This window comes from Castanea sativa, chromosome 9 (genome assembly GCF_040712315.1).
Source record: "Castanea sativa cultivar Marrone di Chiusa Pesio chromosome 9, ASM4071231v1".
NCBI classification, from domain to species: Eukaryota; Viridiplantae; Streptophyta; class Magnoliopsida; order Fagales; family Fagaceae; genus Castanea; species Castanea sativa.
The window spans coordinates 816,705-833,875 of NC_134021.1; the positions used below are offsets into that span (position 1 = coordinate 816,705).

Below are 17,171 nucleotides of genomic sequence, written 5' to 3' on the forward strand. Positions count from 1 at the left end.
AAACCTTCAATGGAAAACTCAACAACTTAGAACCCAAAATCAAACTTTCAACAAAAAACCCATCAACCCAAACCCAAACTCAAATCAAAGCCGCCGTCACCACTACCATGGAGAGCTTGCTGCTTTCTTTGCTCGTGGAGAGCTTGCTGCTACCATTAGAGAAGAGAGAAACAAGTGTTTGACAGCTACGACAAAGGAAAGATCAAAAAAAAGAAAAGAAAAAAAAAAGAAAAGAAAAGATCGTGGGAGAGGAAGTAGAGAAAAGATGTGGTTTTGTGAGATAAAAAAGGAAAAAATAAAAGAGAGGGTCAGATGTTTTGTGGTGGGGGTTAAAAGTGAGGGGAAAGGAAGCTTCCTTGAAGCTTCATTACTTGTAAATATCTCTCAATATAATTTGATTATAAAAGAATTATAATTGAGATTATTTTTGTCAAACAAAGCATGATTTTATTTGGAATTTTATTAAAATTTTTAATTCAAATCAGTGCCTTTTTTTAAAACTAAAATCATACTAATAGTAAATTATATATCTATCTATATATATATATATATATATATATATATATATATATATATATATATATATCTCCAATGCGTAACCCTAAAACGATAGATCGAAATATTTCATTGATGGCAGAATGATGGTCGAAAACACTAATCTGTCGGCTGTCGTTGAAGCCACTATTTTGGTGGTTTGGCCACTAGTGTTAGCAGCACAGTGGGATGAGACACTAATCTAGCGGCAGTCGCCGGAAACACTATTTTAGAAGTTTGATCATCAGTGTTGGTAGTTTACTCAAAATATATATTTAAATTAAAAAAAGTATGACCATTAGGAAAAATAATAAAAAATTGATGAAGAATGAATATTTTATTGAAATATCTTGTAAAATAGATAAACTGATGTGAGTGTTTTGTAAAAGTGATGGTGTAAAATAGAAAAAGTAGGTTTTTTGTGTAAAATAGACGAAATTTTTTAGAAGAGTTGATGCGGTTGCTCTTAGAGCATTCACACCAGTCATTCTAAAATACAAAAGGTTGCAAATTTTACTCAATTTTGCTCGAAAACTGCCCACATTAGTGGATGTATAAATGTGTATATTTACACATTTGCTATAGTAACCGTGTAAATATACACGGTTACTGTAGCTGTGTATAGTTTAGTTATTCTTTTTTTCCTCTCACCACAGTTGACAGCTAAACCTACCATATGTGCTAGTTGGACCAATTAAATCATGCCATGTGGATTTATTATATCATGTAATTAAATAAGCTAAAAATATTTTAATTATAGCCAAGCTTCTATCTTTGTAATTTAAACACCCTAATAGCCCAACAACTTAAAACACTCTAACAGCCACATTATTCAAAGGATAAAACATAAAACACCCTAAGTGCCAAAGTAGTGCCCTCCTAAAAATCTTGCCTCCTGTTGCAGAAACTGAAGTTGTAAATATAGTTCTTCCATCATGACCAACATCTCTTTCTTTTCTCATTTTTGAAAAATAGGTGTTGCCATGAGGTACAGTTTGAAACCCTTCTCAATGCCATCTAAGGTGCACACATGTTCCATGACATTACGAATAGTACTATTTGGCTCCACTGAACAAGCTGAGTTCCTTAACTCCACAACGTCACAGATGTGACTAAGCTGTTGTGTCAACTATAATGCTGTTCCTCCTTTCTTCCCTTTACTTTGTGTGGATGATGGTAAAGCTCGCTTCTTTCCTTTGTTTTGTGTTGGGTTAGGTGGTTGTGTGAGGTTATGAGTCTCATCTTCATGAACATCATCATCATCATTGGGAGAAGATGAGTTAGCAGAAGTATTACCTAACCCTTCCTTAGGTGTCTCAAGATCATTAGGTAACACACCTAAAGTGGGAGCCCATGCTAAATATCTCGTGGCTGTAATGTCCTTAAACATAATGTCTAATAAGTCAACATTCTCCAAACCTTTCTCTCAAAATTTTGCAGCTTCAAATACCTCCTACAAGTTCGAATATTTTCATTAATAACTCAAATTAGCATGGTTTATCTACTAATACAACATACACACAATGGGTTATACAAAACATACCATTAGTTTCCTCTCTCACCACTTATCAATTGCAGCTATTGTTCCTTTGGCTGCATCCCATCCCAATCCAGTTTCACTTCCCTTCAATTTATTCCAAAACACCCAATCTTTCTTCAATCCATCCCATTTATGCTTATACTTCACCATAGGATATTCCTTTCCAGTTTTCTTTTCAAAAGTTGCTATAATATTTGTCCAGCCCTTTTTACTAAAGTGGGTATTAGGTCGATTACCCTTAAATACCTCATTCACACAAGCTTCACAAAAGATAGTTGTTACCCTTGATGACCATTGAGCTCTAACATCTGAGTTATTTTTTTTGGGATGGGTTACCCATCTAAAAAAAAACATAAGTTTGTTAATGTTAATGTTTAGCCAAATACAACAAGTTCTACAACCAAACCCATGAGAAAATTGCATAGTAGGAGTATGTTTCCTAGGTAAGTTCTACAACCACAAAGAATCAAACAGTCAATCAAAGAATCAAACAAGATTTTTCAGCAGAACCCAACTACTTTAAACACCAATCCAAAATTTAGTTCTTATTCATATATGACTTCATGATAACTAAAACAAGGAAAAATTGGTAGCAATCTCTAGAAAAACATAGTTCAAAAAATTAAACTTCTAATTTTTGTGTCTCCTCCTTGGTTAGCTTTGCCAATAAGCCATCGAAGCTCTTTTTGTAGCTATATAGCAAAAAATTCACTCCACTATACAATGCATTCCATTAGACAAGTTAGGTACATGGTATCACGGGAAAAATGGGCATTTGCCCTTAATTTATAAACTACGTAGCAAAATGCTCTTGTTTTGAAACTGTTTAGCAAAATGTCCCTATTTTTAAAACTCGATTTTAACAAAATCGAGTTATAAGTGGAACCCGACATTAGCAATGTCGAGTTCCATGCATATTTTTGCCACTTAAATTTTTATGAAAATTTAAGGGAAACTCAACATATCTAATGTCGAGTTCCAATTAAAAATATATATAAAACTTGATTTTGAGAATATCGAGTTTTATGTATAACTTGATTTTGTTAAAATCGAGTTTCAAAAACAGAGTCATTTTGCTAAATAGTTTCAAAATAGACATTTTCTTGCATAGTTTATAAATTAGGTATAAATGCCCATTTCCCCCATGGTATCACATAGTGATCTCTTTAGAAATGCATATTTGCTTGTTTGGATACGCATTTCTGCTTTTTAATTGACAAAACATTTCTTTTTATTGTCCAATGCACTATGATAGCAAACATCATTAATCATGTCCAATTTTATAGTTATGGTATTTTAATCACTCAACCACCTGCCCCAAGTGCCCATCACCTAATTATATTATATAAAAAAGCACCCATAATCTAAATTGTCACTCAAAATCAATTTTTATTTTATTTTATTTTATTAATTACTTCTTGTAGAATGTTGGTGATGATGCCAAAGAATTGTTAGTAAGTCGCACGGTCCTCACGTACTTGATACCAGATCTGCACAACAAAGGAAAAGAAGAAGACCTTACAAAGAGTACCGATGTGATACCGGCTAAATACTCTTTGAAGGTTAAGTTAGAGAACTCTTCACAACTCTAGAGTGCCAGAGCTGGGGTAAATTATGCATAGCTTGATTTTTGAGGGTTTTGGATTTTTATAGTAGTGGGGGAACCGACCTTGGTTCCTTGGCGGAGGGGAACATTTCCTTGTAGAGAAGATCCTCATAAATGCGCATATTTGGCGAGATCCTTTCCATATAGAAATTCTATTGACTAGGGTTACTTGCGCATATTTGAGGTTCCTTAAGGATCAAGTAAACCATGTGTAGATGCCACGTGGCTTTGGCCACCGTCCACCTTAGTGTCCATCTACCTTCCCGTCCATCCAACAAGGTTAATCCGTTCACTCACTATGCCATCACGTTACCTACTCTCTTCGTCCATCACCCTAGTGTAGCCGCCTAAAGTTGTCTTTGGAAAATCTGATCGTCCATCTCAATTTTATCCTCCTCAGTTGGTATGAATAGATGATGCATAGATTTCGCTTTTTGGTAGATCGCCCAAGTACACGATGTAAACCTGTGCTCACAAAATTTTGTCAAATCATGCAAAATATATAAATAAAATGAAAAGCACCAAATACTTATGGAATGGTTAGTAGGTCAAGGGGCTTGTAGTTTAATAGGTTGTCACTTTTTGATTTTTTGAACAAAACAGAATCAATCGTATGGTACTTTTTGTATGGGCTTCGCCCGTTCAAAGTAAACCCCTGTAAGGTTGAAATTTATTAACCATTGTGTTGGCTTTATTCCGTGCCAATTTGCTTGTAATTTAGCACTTAGAAACCTTGTATTTAGGTAGGATTCATGTAAGGGTAGTGTGTGAGAGAGTGTAAAGAAATGCTCAAGAATGTGCAGTGAAGCAAGGACTCACGGTTGGATCTCGCGGGTGGCTTGCGGCTTGCAAGCCGCCAGATGATGCACACAAGTGAAGCGTGCTGAGAAGTTGAACAGTCACGCCAGCTGGAGCACTACAGGACAAAAAGTCTAGTCTGGCCATTCTGTTTGCTCGCGGCTTGAACTTGCGACTCAATCAAGTCACGAGGCCAAGTCGCCAGCCAGCCCTGTTCGAGAAAATATGACTCTTCGCATTTCTTTCTCACCCCAGTATAAATACTCCTTATACCCACGAAATGTAGAGAGCTTCTAGAGAAAATTGTGAGAGAGAAACCCTAGAGAAAAACAAGATTGACTCATCCACAATCTTCACTTAGAAACTCTTCAAATTCCTCTACTCTCTTTCTCTCCATTGTTACATCTTTGAGAGGTCCATTACCATAACCTTTTCTCACCATACCCATATCTGTGAGAAGGCTGTTTGGTGCTTTGGGAAGCAGTTAGGAAGGGACCAATTCATATTGGTTGATGCTATGGGCTATAACAAAATCCGGTAAGCTAAATAAGAAATAGGTTCGGCGCAACCTCGTTGGAGTAGGAGCTTGGAGAGCTTAGGTACACTGGGTAGATTAGGCTATGAGGGTCTTCTGTTGTCCATGTATCCCAACTACATTCTTTAGTGGATTATTGACCGCTTGGAGGGCGGCGGAGAGGTTTTACGCCGAGGGTTTCGATTTCCTCTTCGATAACACATCGTTGTGTTGTCCTTGTGTTTGCATCTCTCTTCCCCTAATTTTTGCCATTTAATTTCTGCTGTGGATATGGTTTTATTTGGTTTAGATTACTTTATCAATTCTGTGTTAGCTTATTTACATTTTCCGCACGTATATTGTTTGTCTATAAGCTTGAATTGATAATTTGTAATTTGGAGGTCTAAACGTTTAAAGATGTTTTACACGCTTTTTGAACTTTCAACCCCCAAGACCAAAAATAATTTTTGATTGCAACCTGGCTGCCTAGCTAGTAATTGTTTTGATCACAATACTGGCCCATGAGTTATTAGATTAAAAAAGATCAAGGAAAAAAAATAGAGATAATAAAACTAAATTACTAATAGGCCTAATAGAGAGATGTTATGCCTTTCAATCAGCATCAATTGCCCCATAACTTGAATTAAGCAGAGTGCAGGTAAGGCAAATTAAGATCAGCCATGGAAAGGCAGACATTTGGCTTTCCATCAGGGAATTCTCTCAAGAACCTATGGTTTAGCTAACTGTTAAAGTTGTTCACTTAAAGTGTGAGAGAAATGGGCTATATATAAAGGAAGAAATTGAAAACTGACTATGGGTTCTCAAACATCTAAGCTATTGTGAAGCATGCCAAAAAACAAAACACAGTCCAAAGCTGGAAGTAGCAATGTTGTTCTGAAAAATGGGCTTTGCAAAGGAAGGAGTTGAAATTATGGTTTAAGTCTTTTGGTTCTCAAACAGATATTGTTAAGCTCGCCAATAAACACAATTGTCCAAAACCGGCTATTCACAAAGCGACACCAATGGTGGAAGTTAACTTTGACCCACTTCAATCTCTGTTTCATTAAATCCTTCTTTCCAAAATTGTTAATCCTAGTGTTAAGTCTTTGGGTTCTCAAACAGATATTGTTAAGCTCGCCAATAAACACAATTGTCCAAAACCGGCTATTCACAAAGCGGCACCAATGGTGGAAGTTAACTTTGAGCCACTTCAATCTCTGTTTCATTAAATCTTTCTTTCCAAAATTGTTAATCCTAGTGTATTCCGAAACACTCTAAACGTGTTAAATTCGTCCTATACTTCATCCAAAAGATGTTAGTCCTTCACTCTTGTTGGGAGAGAAATCAATGCATCGTTGCACATACTTTAGTCAACAAAGCAAGACTTTTTTTTTTTTTTTAATTTATTTATATAGTTTAGATGGAGTCTAATAAAGTTGCTACTGCTGAGTTACCAATTTTTTAATAATATTCACGACAAAATTATTCTCAAAAAATAAAAATAAGAAGAATTTCACAATAGGGGAAATTACATTTTGTTTATCCTATGAATTTGACTGATAAGGGTAATTCTTGACGATTTTGCTTGTGTACCCTTAAACAACACCATAAAGCTGAAGGGTCCATTCCAAAGCTGACGCGTGTGCCTCAAGATCCTTGGTGCATTTATGAGACAACTAGAAGACATAGACGGAATGAGAAGTTGAAAACTTGAAGCTGACAGGGGCAAGAGAAACTCTTGACGGGTCCAGCATGTATACTTGAGCTCCACGTATGAATATATAAGGAAATATCTTGTGCCCCACGATAAATCCTAATAAAAAAGACTCCTACAAGGAAAGGATTCCGCAAGATGCGCGAATTAAAGAAGATCTCTCCCACAAGGAAAGATCTTCTGAGCCAAGAAACGAATGTCAACCCTATACTACTATAAAAACTCCAAGACCCTCACAAACCAATGTACGCTTAATTCATCCCAGCTCTAGCACTCTAGAGTTGTGAACAAGAAATTTCTCTAACTTGACCGTCGGAAGGTATTTGACCGGTACCACACCGATACCCTTCGTAGGTTCTTCTTCTTCCCTTTGTATTGTGCAAGTCTTGTTTGGAGCACGTGAGGACCATACAATTCACTGATGATTTTCGGCATCATAATTGACAATAGATGAAATTAAATTATTTTTTCCTATAATTTTGTCATATTTCATTTTAATTCATAAATTTTCAATCAATATATTTCATCCCCCATAAATTTGTACTAAAATGAAACCTGTTAAATTAGAACCTGTAAGGATTTCTTTTTAATCCAAACTTTAGCTAGACAACATATAGTAACTAAAAAATTTTATAGAATAAAATTGTGATTAAGTCAAACCACAAGAGACTAAGTTATAATTTAAAGTTGGTAAAAAAAATATATAAAATCTGTTAATTTAGATGGAACTTTAACAATTTAATTTTAATTCAAACTAATTGATAATTTGAGGATTAAATTATGATTGACCAAATCACATATGATAAAATGTAATTTTCCTATTTTATTAAGGCACTATAGAAGTTCAATGCATTCACCTTAGAGCATGGGTCTTACATGTGATAATACTGTTAGGTTCTAAATATTTAGGTTAAATGTTTAGATTCTAAATTTTATGTATGTTGGCAAATTGAGAACAAAAACATGTCTAGATTAGATGTTAGACATTGCTCAAGTTTATTCAAGTCAAGATTCAAGAACAGTCAAGCTACAGAAAGAAGAGTACAGATTTCGTGAAGCTTGACCGATCAAAAGAAAGGCTTTTTTTGATTAAAAGATGTATTCTACAGGATTTAAATTAGGCTCAAAGCCTGTAAGAACGTTTAGAGTTTCAATCTAACACTACTACGTATAATAGGAAACCCTAACTAAGTTTCAAAAGTTCTTGGAAGTCTTGTGAGTTACTCTTGTAAGATTAGTGAGGTTTTTGTATCCTTCTAATTCAACAAGCATCTACCAAATGCTAGATCTAAAATCAAGAACTGGTGGAGACAAGTTGCTGCATATAGATCAACTAATGATGGTGATCTAAACCTTTGAGTGAGATCTCAAAGCCACAAACGTGGGTATTTGTGTTTTGCAACTTCAAATAGAAGAGTTTATGAAGTCGAAGCTGCACGTGGTCGTCTAAGTAAGTACTACAAGAGGTTGCTTTAGATTTTAGGGAGAAAATCTATTGTAAAGCTTCCATTCTTTCATAGTGAATTTGTTCACCTTGGGGATAGCTAGGCTAAATCATTCTCAAGTTTCTTATCTTAAAATGGTTGGTTTCATTAGTTTTCCTGGATAATCATATTGCTTGTCTTCTTTATTTTTCCACACTTTATGATATGATTGTTTGTGTTTAACCTAGATCTCATAATAAACCTAAGTATCAACTTAGTTAATTAATTAGCTTAAACGAATCTGAGTGTTCAGGGGTCTAAACAAACAAACAATTACATTTTGACTAAAACCAAAGGTGTTAGTTGTTTTGCTGCTTGAAGGCCCAAGTGGTGGTGTTAAATAGAGCAAGTGAGCTTACGAAGGCTTTAAAGTTTATACCGGTCAAACCAAGCCTAAATTTTCCTTTCTTGTTCTTCCTATCAATTACCTCAGTTATTTACAAGTCACATTTTCTTTTTCTCCTCAAACAGTACTCCACAGATTACAGTTACACTAAGTTGAAGAAGCAATCCAATCCAACCACAGATATTCATTTTAAAAATGTTCGAATCTCTGTTATATTGAGAGTTACAACATGAAATTTGCCGAGCTAAATAAATTAGTAGCCATCATGTGAATAAAATATTTAGACACAAATCAAATTTACTGTCTCCAACTTTGGTAGACAGACATATCAACTCAGCTAGGGACAGAGCCAGGACATGGAGTTAGGGAGGGCTGCTTTGCTGTTGGCTGTGTGCGGTGGCTCTGACCTTTGACTCCACTTATGGTTTTTCTTTTTGGTGTCTTTGTTGCATGCATTTGCTGTTGGGTAAGGGTCAGAGTTTGTTGTTGGCAAAATAGGTTGATTGAACCAAATTTTTTGGGGTTGTATATTTTATTTTAGACCTATAATTATTTTATGGCCTCTAAAATAAGGAAAATGCTAGAGTTACAAACTTTTTTTACAAATTGCTGAGGTGGTGAGTAGTTATTGGTAAGTAAATAAGTGGTGAAAGTGTTACGCCGAGATGCGAACTAATAAAAATTTGCTACATCAACAGTTTGTAAAAAATGTTGAGAAATATTAATGACTATAACATTACTCTTAAAAGAATCAATGATATTGTTAAGGGAGGCAAAATGTAATTTTATAAAATTAAATTGCTAAAATTAGTACTTATGTATATATCGCCCCCATGTCCATGAGTGCCTATGTCCTTGAACTCAACAACTAAAAAAACCCAAGATTTAGACCCAAAATGACTGCAAATTGAAAATAATAGTGACCTAATTGGTTGCAAATTGTAAATAATATGGACCAAATTGATTGCTACTAAAATGTAGGCACTAAATTGAACGTGGCCCCAAAATGATATTTTCACTTTATTTCTTTAATGCAATGAAAAATACCAAGTTTATTGATTTACACATTAGATCTAACAGAAATAAGCACCTCCATTCTTTTGTGAAAAGCCAAATAAGCATGCATGAATAAAAATCTCTTAAGAGTAAACTTGAGCAATAATAGGGCTCCTCACTTGATGCACCCCATCATACCAAATAAAGGAGCCAGAGATTATAATATGATCCATCTTTGTTTTGAGTCTTGTGACCTTCACCAAAAAGGATTTCTTTTGCCCAAGAGACTTAAATGAAAGCACATTTGGTATTACTTCAATTTTTAGTCCCGCTGGAGCATTTACAATGGCCTTGTAGGTGGACATTGGTGACCCAACATTTGTCACAGTCCTGGGAAATACGTGGGTTCTCACAGATTTTGACTTGGAAGATAATGTAAAGGAAGGATAGTTTAGATGTGAAGCAAGTTTTTTAGTGGTTTGTGGGCAACTGTTGTTTTCGCTTGTGACAAGTCTTAAAAACTCACTACTATAGCCTTGCCCACACAAGAAATCTACATAATCAATCTCTCCAACATCATATATTAAACCGGGGTTAATGGCCCTTGTAGGATTTATCTGACCAGCCCCGTAAGCAAACTCCTCATCTGTGTTCCTGTCAACACTTATGGGATAAGCTGTAAATAGAATAAGAAGATTAGTTATTCATAAAACTAGATTCTAATCACATTTGGTACACATTCCAAATTTCAATGTTGAACGTCTTAAAGAGAAGCAAGTTTGTTTAAATAACTTCTTTAAACACTAAGTTTCAAATTCACTAAAGACTAAGCCAATCTAGTTTCTTATTTATTATAAAACAGCTTTTAGGACTAGTCATCCTAGTGATTTATATCCCTCAAAAGTTCTAACTTTTATTTAGAGATAATTTCAACCTATAACGTCAGCTCTTGATAATGATTGCATTTTATCATCAAATTTGTCCAATAAAAAAACCAATTGATTTTTTGGAGTAGGCGAGGATCCAATCTTAGATATCTTATTTGATAACAGGAGACTTTACCAGCTGAGCTAATTAAAATCTACTTCAAAAATTTCAACTTTAATAATGAAAAAAGTTAAATATACAATATGTTTTGTTACATAAAGTTTATAGACTGATATAGAAATTAATGTAATTGACATATCTCAACAACGTTATAAATTTTGGGAGTTTTAAAGAGAAGCAAGCTTGTTTAATCTACTTCTTTAAGCATAAAGTTTCAAATTCATTAAAGATTAAGCCAATTCTTCTTTACTATAAAATGATTTCTTGGCCTAGACACCCTAATGATTTTATATCCCACAAAGGTTCTAAATTTAATAACGGAAAATGCTAAAAATACGATATATTTTGTTACATAAAGTTTATAAACTAATGTGACTATCAATGTAACTGGTAAATTTCAACAACATAATAAATAGATGAATATTTGAGTTATTTTTTTGCAATTAGTGATAAATTAGTTTGTAAAATTTATTTAGTTTAATTTTTATCCCTAGCATCACTCTACCTGTTGTCATTAGAGCGGACTTAATTGCAGCAGGGGACCATGTTGGATGAAACGATTTCACATAAGCTGCTGCTGCAGTTGCATGAGGGCAAGCCATTGAAGTCCCAGAGACTATATTATATGGAACTATTCTTGTATCTCCTTCATCTCCTGTCACAGTTGTAGCCTCTGACCATGCAGCCAAAATATCCACTCCAGGTGCTGTTAAATCGGGCTATACAAAATTATGTGAATTCAGAATTAAGAAAAAAGGAAGGAGATTATGTACAAAATGGAAAATTACTAAAATTACCTTGAGAATGTCCCTTGTAATTCGACTAGGTCCCCTTGAAGAAAAGGTTGCTACGTATGGGGCCAATTTATCCTTTCCCTCAATACTTTTTTGTATAGTTGCTGTGGGTGTTCTATTAGTAACCAACAAAACATTAAAAAAAATGGATGTAATTAATTTAGTACTAAGTGTCTTATAAGAACACAGTAGTATGCAACAATAGTTTAGAAAAATTATAGGGAAATCTCATTAGTAAATCACTATTGTGACTTAAGAAAATACCTAGATGAGTTATAGTAGTCTTTGAGTTCGCTTACTTTCTTCAAGCCCAAGCTTGAAGCAGGTAAAAGGTAAGAGAAGGCAACATCAGGGAATGCTGTATCTTGCATTATAGTACCAACTGCACCGGTAGCCAGTTGCTGCTCCCCATCTAATGCCATATCACAAAGAAGAATTTTTCCTTCAACCAATTTCTTGTCGATGGTGTAGGCAAGACAGAGTCTGCATTTCAAAATCAATACCCCGTTTGGTGTTTTTGTTCGAAGTAGAGTTTTAACTGTAAAGCTCTTTAATTTTTGAGAATTTGGCTAATTTTAATGTCTAGTGCTTTAAAATTATGAGTTTATATTGCTAACACTTCTCTAGAAATTTTCAAGTTTCAACATTAGCTCGCCTACAACTGTTCTCAATTTTAAGAACCTAGTTAAAATAGTTTTTATTGGATCATAAGGGATTTCTTTCCAACCCAGATTGAAGGAAAACTTTTTCCATTCTTTTTTTCTATTATTACAAGCATATTAGCAAAACTTCAGTACATTCATAACTAGCATTCTATATCTTCACTAACCTGGAATCAGATGGGTCGGAACCTATGGTTGGGGCGTCTCCACCATAAATAATAGGGAACATTTTGTTCTTTAGGTCAAAAGTGTTTATAGAAATCCCCTGTATATAGAAAACAGTTATTAAAAAAAAAAATGCTATAACTATTACAAATTATACTATATAAATCTTATAAATTGATTTCACAATAAATGTGATTGATGAAATTCAACCACCTAATAAATGAACAACAATGATGGAGAAAAAGTGGTGGGTCTATGAATGTCTGTTGTATTAACCACTTGTAGTTTACTAACTTAGGAATTGTGAAATTTCTTGAAAAGAAAAATTGTCTATAGCATTATTGATAAACGATTGTTTGTAGTTTTTTTTTTTTTTTAAAGATTATTGATAATATATTAATTTGTAAGAATTATTTATTAAAATTTGTAGTATTTCATCATACTATGATTAAATGTCATTGATTAGTATGATAACAGGGATAAGTCTAGCCTAGAAAAGTATCATTGATATGACCAGCAATTTCAAATATAGAAGACAGCATTAAACACTAATCTACATGAAGAAAAAGGAAATCCAACTCACCTCATAAAGCTCACCGTTACCCAACTTCACATTAGTCACAAACTTTCTATCAGAAGTGGTAGCAGCCACTGTGAGTGACCAAGGTGAAACATTGGTGACTGATCCAGGAGAAGGACCAGAATTGCCAGCAGAATTAGATGTGAGTATACCATTCTTCATTGCATGGAAGGCTCCTATAGCAATCGAGTCCTTAAAATAATCTTTAGGAGCCCCTCCAGCTGAAAGAGAGATTATGTCCACTCCATCGCTGATTGCATCATCAAATGCCGCAAGAATGTCAGCATCTGAACACCCCCTAGACCAACATATCTTGTAAACAGCAATCCGAGCAGAGGGAACTCCTCCTCGGGCTGTCCCTAAGCCAAGCCCTAATAGGCTTGCCCCACTGACTAAATTTCCTGCTGCTGTTGATGCAGTATGGGTCCCATGGCCTTCAGAGTCTCTTGGTGAATCAAAATCATCTTGACCTATTAATTGTCCTTGGCTCCGATAGTATCGAGCTCCAATAATTTTGCTGTAAGAATTATAATTGTTAGAAGAATGGATAAGTAATTAAGTTTAAACTTGTGCGATCAAATAATAATTTATCATAATATCATATCAAGTACATCTGTGTGCATGCATGTGTGTTTATATCTCATGATCACCCATTTTAAAAAGCTAAAAATATGATTGTGATGTGATAAATTATTCTATTCAAGGTGACTAGCCTCTAGAATTTGAGAGAGGTAATAGACTTTTTTTTAGTTCATTTTCTACTTAAAAAAGCATTCAATTTACATAAATAGTCAAGTATGTGATAACCTCATCACAATTTAATCCTAAAAAATAGGAACTAACTCCTATTTAAATACAAATTGAAATTAAAACAAAGGCTAAAACAATCTCAAATAATATCCTAACCTACACAATTATTTAAACTTCAAACTTCATCAATTGGGGACATAGTTCAGATTGAGATATAAGTAATTGTGTGAAAGCGCATGCATGTATGTATATATGTCACAATGATATAGTGGTTTACTTGTTGCAAGTGAAATTAGACGATTCTTGACAAATGCCCCTCCATCTTTTTGGAGGTGGACCAAATCCTTGATCATTGAAACTCTCCGACTCTGGCCAAATCCCAGTATCAAACATTCCAATGATAATGTCACTCTCAAAAGTTGTTCTATTCACATTCTTGGGGAAGCCCATGAAGTCCCATGACCTTGTCGTGTGGAGTTGGTTATTTTCGTTAGGGAACACGGACATTACTCCCTCCATGCCTATAAATAATCCAAGATTTTGTTCTTCTTCATATATAACTTCATGAACACTAAAACAAGGAACGCTTGATAGATAACAATCTCTAGAAAATCACATATAGTTCACCAACCTTTTAATTTTTGTGCCTCCTCAGTGGTTAGATTAGCCACAAACCCACTGAAGCTCTTCGTATAGCTATGTAGCTTAGAATCCACTCCATCACTGTACAATGCATTCCATTAGACAAGTTAGGTACATGGTTTCGCTTGGTGAACTCTTTAGAAATGCATATGTGTTTATTTGGATTCGCATTTCTGCTTTTTAATTACACAACATTTTATTTTAAATTTATAATTATTGTCTAACGTACTATGATAGCAAATGGCATATGTCATGTCCAATTTTAAAGTAATGGTATTTTAATGCTCACAACCGTCTGCCCAAGTACCCATTATCGTTCAAAATCAATGTTTGTTTTACTAATAACCTGCCCACAACTTCTTGTAGAATGTTGGTATGAATAGATGATGCCGAAATTTTGCCCTTTGGTAGATCGCCCATGTACACAATGTAAACCTGTGTTCAAAAATTTTTGCTAAGTCATGCAAAATATATAAATAAAATCAAAGGCACCAAAATAGTTATAGAATGGCCAAGAGCTTGTGGTTCAATAGATTGATATTTCTTGATGTTTTTAATAAAAACATTCAGAGTGTGTTTGGATACCGCTTATTTTGCTGAAAACTGAAAACAATAAAAAAAAAAATTCTGAGTTACTATTCACTGCTGGGTTACTGTAGCTTTGCCTTAATACACTGTTCATATCTCATAAACAGTACAAGAGGTACTGGTAAAAAAAAAAACTTGAATCCAAAACGCAAACCAAATGGACACTCAAATTCAAATCACCCCATACCACTATAAACTCAAAATAAAATACTAAAACGTATGGAACTTTTTTGTATAGGCTTTTGCCCATTCAAAGTAAAACACAAGCCCTAGTCTAAGCCAAAAGTAATTTTTTGATTCTCGCAAAATCAATGAGTTGATTGCAACCTGCATGGCTGCCTATCTAGTCATTGCTTTGATCACAATGCTGGCCCATGAGTTTTTCAGTTTAAAAAAGATATAGGAATAATAATACTAATAGGCCTATGACTATGAGAGAGATATACATGCCTTTCGATCAGCATCAGTCGCCCCATAACAGGAATTAAGCAGAGTACATGTAAGGCAAAAAATTAAGATTAGCGATGGAAACAGAGACGTTTGGCTTTCCATCAGAAAACTCCCCCCAAGAGCCTGTGTTTTAGTTAATTGTTAAAGTTTTTCACTCAAAGCGTGAGAGAAAAATTGGTTTATTAAAGGAAGGAATTGAAAGCTGTCTTTGCTTCTTTTGGTTTTCAAACAGCTAAGAATATTCACATCATCTCATGTTGAAATTTTAACAGAATCTTAACAGAAATTCAAATAGAATCCTAGACAGATATTTGAGAAAATATCTGTATATTGCATTGAAATGAATCTATACCAAATACTCTGTTATATACACTAAGAGCAGAACTAACTAACTAATTCTACTAAGTTAGTTATAGCACGTGTGAAATGCGTATTTACATTTAGCTTTATTCAGTTTTGATGTCATTTTACTATTGTTTCTGTCTTTTATCTCCAGACTTAGTCTTCAGCTCTTCTTTTCCTTTCTTTTGAACTTTAGCAAATTTATGTCTATTTTAGCACAATATATATATATTATCTAACCACTTTAAAAAACATACATATCAGATTATCTATTACAAGTTTCTAACCTATATTTCATTAAATATTAATTTTTCTTGATTTTTTAATTGTTTCTCTCTCTTCACACACCACGACAACTATTCATTATCTTCCTTCATTTTCGGAAAACAGAAAAGAAGAATAAAAAACTGAAATGCAAAAATATAGGGCTTGTGTATATTTGTGCAAGTACTATGACTAAAATGCATTTTGTACAATTAATGCATAGGCTGGAGTGTATGATTTCAAGGATTGGTTAGGCAAAAGTTGACCCTTACGCCATTTTACACGAGTTGATACAGGTACTCTAAGCTATGTTGAAGCACGCCAAAAATCAAAAGTTCCAAAGCGGGAACTAGCAATGTTCTTGTTGTGAAAAGAAATGGGCTTTATAAGGATGAAATTGAGATTAAGGTTGCCTTTGTTTCGGGTATAAGTAGAATTCGAAAAATATTTTCCACCACCAGAGGTATTTGGTTTGGCTGGAAAACTAAGTCAAACGGAAAATCATTTTTGTTGACTGTAAATTATGAAGGCTTGAAGTGTAAAATAGATTACACTTCTATTTTACCTTCAAACCATTTCCAAAAAAAAAAGAACCGAACCGAGAGAGAGAGCCGCCCACTGTCAAAGAGAGAAAGGCCAGTTACCAGAACTTGAGATCAACTCCATCGTCGTCTGGGCCATGCCTCTCATCGCCGATCAAGTGAAGCTCGACTCCACTGCCAATCTACCCAGTTTCTCTCTTCCTCCCTCTTCCTTCCTCGCTCGACTCCACCGCCAATCTACCCTTTTTCTCTCTACCCATGTCGAGCAGACCACCGCAAGACGAGCGACCCATCGTGCGATCTTGCCTCCGCCGCCTCTAGATCGAACCCAATCACCTCTCTCTTCCTTCTTCTCTCTCAATTTGACCAGATTTGATATATTTTTTGGTTTTGTTTTGTTTCTTTTGTGTTTATCTGTTGAGAAATGATATTATATATTTGTTTGGAAGCTAAGAAAATGTGAGTATCAAGTAGAAAATGTGTTTTCTATAGTATTTTCAAGAACATAACCAAACACTAAAAAATATTTTTCAAAGTATTTTTTAAAATGCCACCAAACACCTGAAAATATTTTACACTTGGAAAACATTTTACATAGAACCAAACATAGCCTAAGCTTTAAGTCTTTGGGTTCTCAAACAGCTATTTTTAAAGCCCGCCAACAAATAGAATTGTATAAAGCTAGTTAACCTCTTTTGTTAATTCTTACGTCTAAATTTTTTTTTTATCAATTTAGTTTTCAAATAGGGATAAACAATTCAAATAATTTTATTAATGTAATTTATCAAACACTCTAACCGTTAAATTTGTCCT

At 34.4% G+C, this 17,171-nt stretch overlaps 1 protein-coding gene across 1 annotated transcript; it reads right to left on the minus strand.

Moving 5' to 3' along the window:
* Nucleotides 1-9,540: 9,540 nt before the first annotated feature.
* Nucleotides 9,541-14,592, minus strand: LOC142611242 (cucumisin-like). The gene is made up of 9 exons (XM_075783300.1): nt 14,512-14,592; nt 14,162-14,234; nt 13,808-14,051; nt 12,784-13,297; nt 12,203-12,300; nt 11,638-11,856; nt 11,377-11,488; nt 11,085-11,298; nt 9,541-10,208 (listed from the first exon to the last, which is right to left on the minus strand). Exons 1-9 carry the CDS (start codon nt 14,590-14,592, stop codon nt 9,676-9,678), a joined length of 2,088 nt encoding a protein of 695 aa, XP_075639415.1. The 3' UTR covers nt 9,541-9,675.
* Between the last annotated feature and the right edge of the window lie 2,579 nt (nt 14,593-17,171).

Bases quoted from the DNA above. Each gene is read 5' to 3' on its own strand.
- LOC142611242 (XM_075783300.1), bottom strand. From the start codon at position 14,592: ATGGGCGATCTACCAAAGGGCAAAATTTCGGCATCATCTATTCATACC. The intron at 13,298-13,807 runs GTAAACCACTAT...TAATTCTTACAG, and splicing joins TCTAATTTCACTTGCAACAA to CAAAATTATTGGAGCTCGAT. The intron at 12,301-12,783 runs GTGAGTTGGATT...TTCTATATACAG, and splicing joins GTAACGGTGAGCTTTATGAG to GGGATTTCTATAAACACTTT.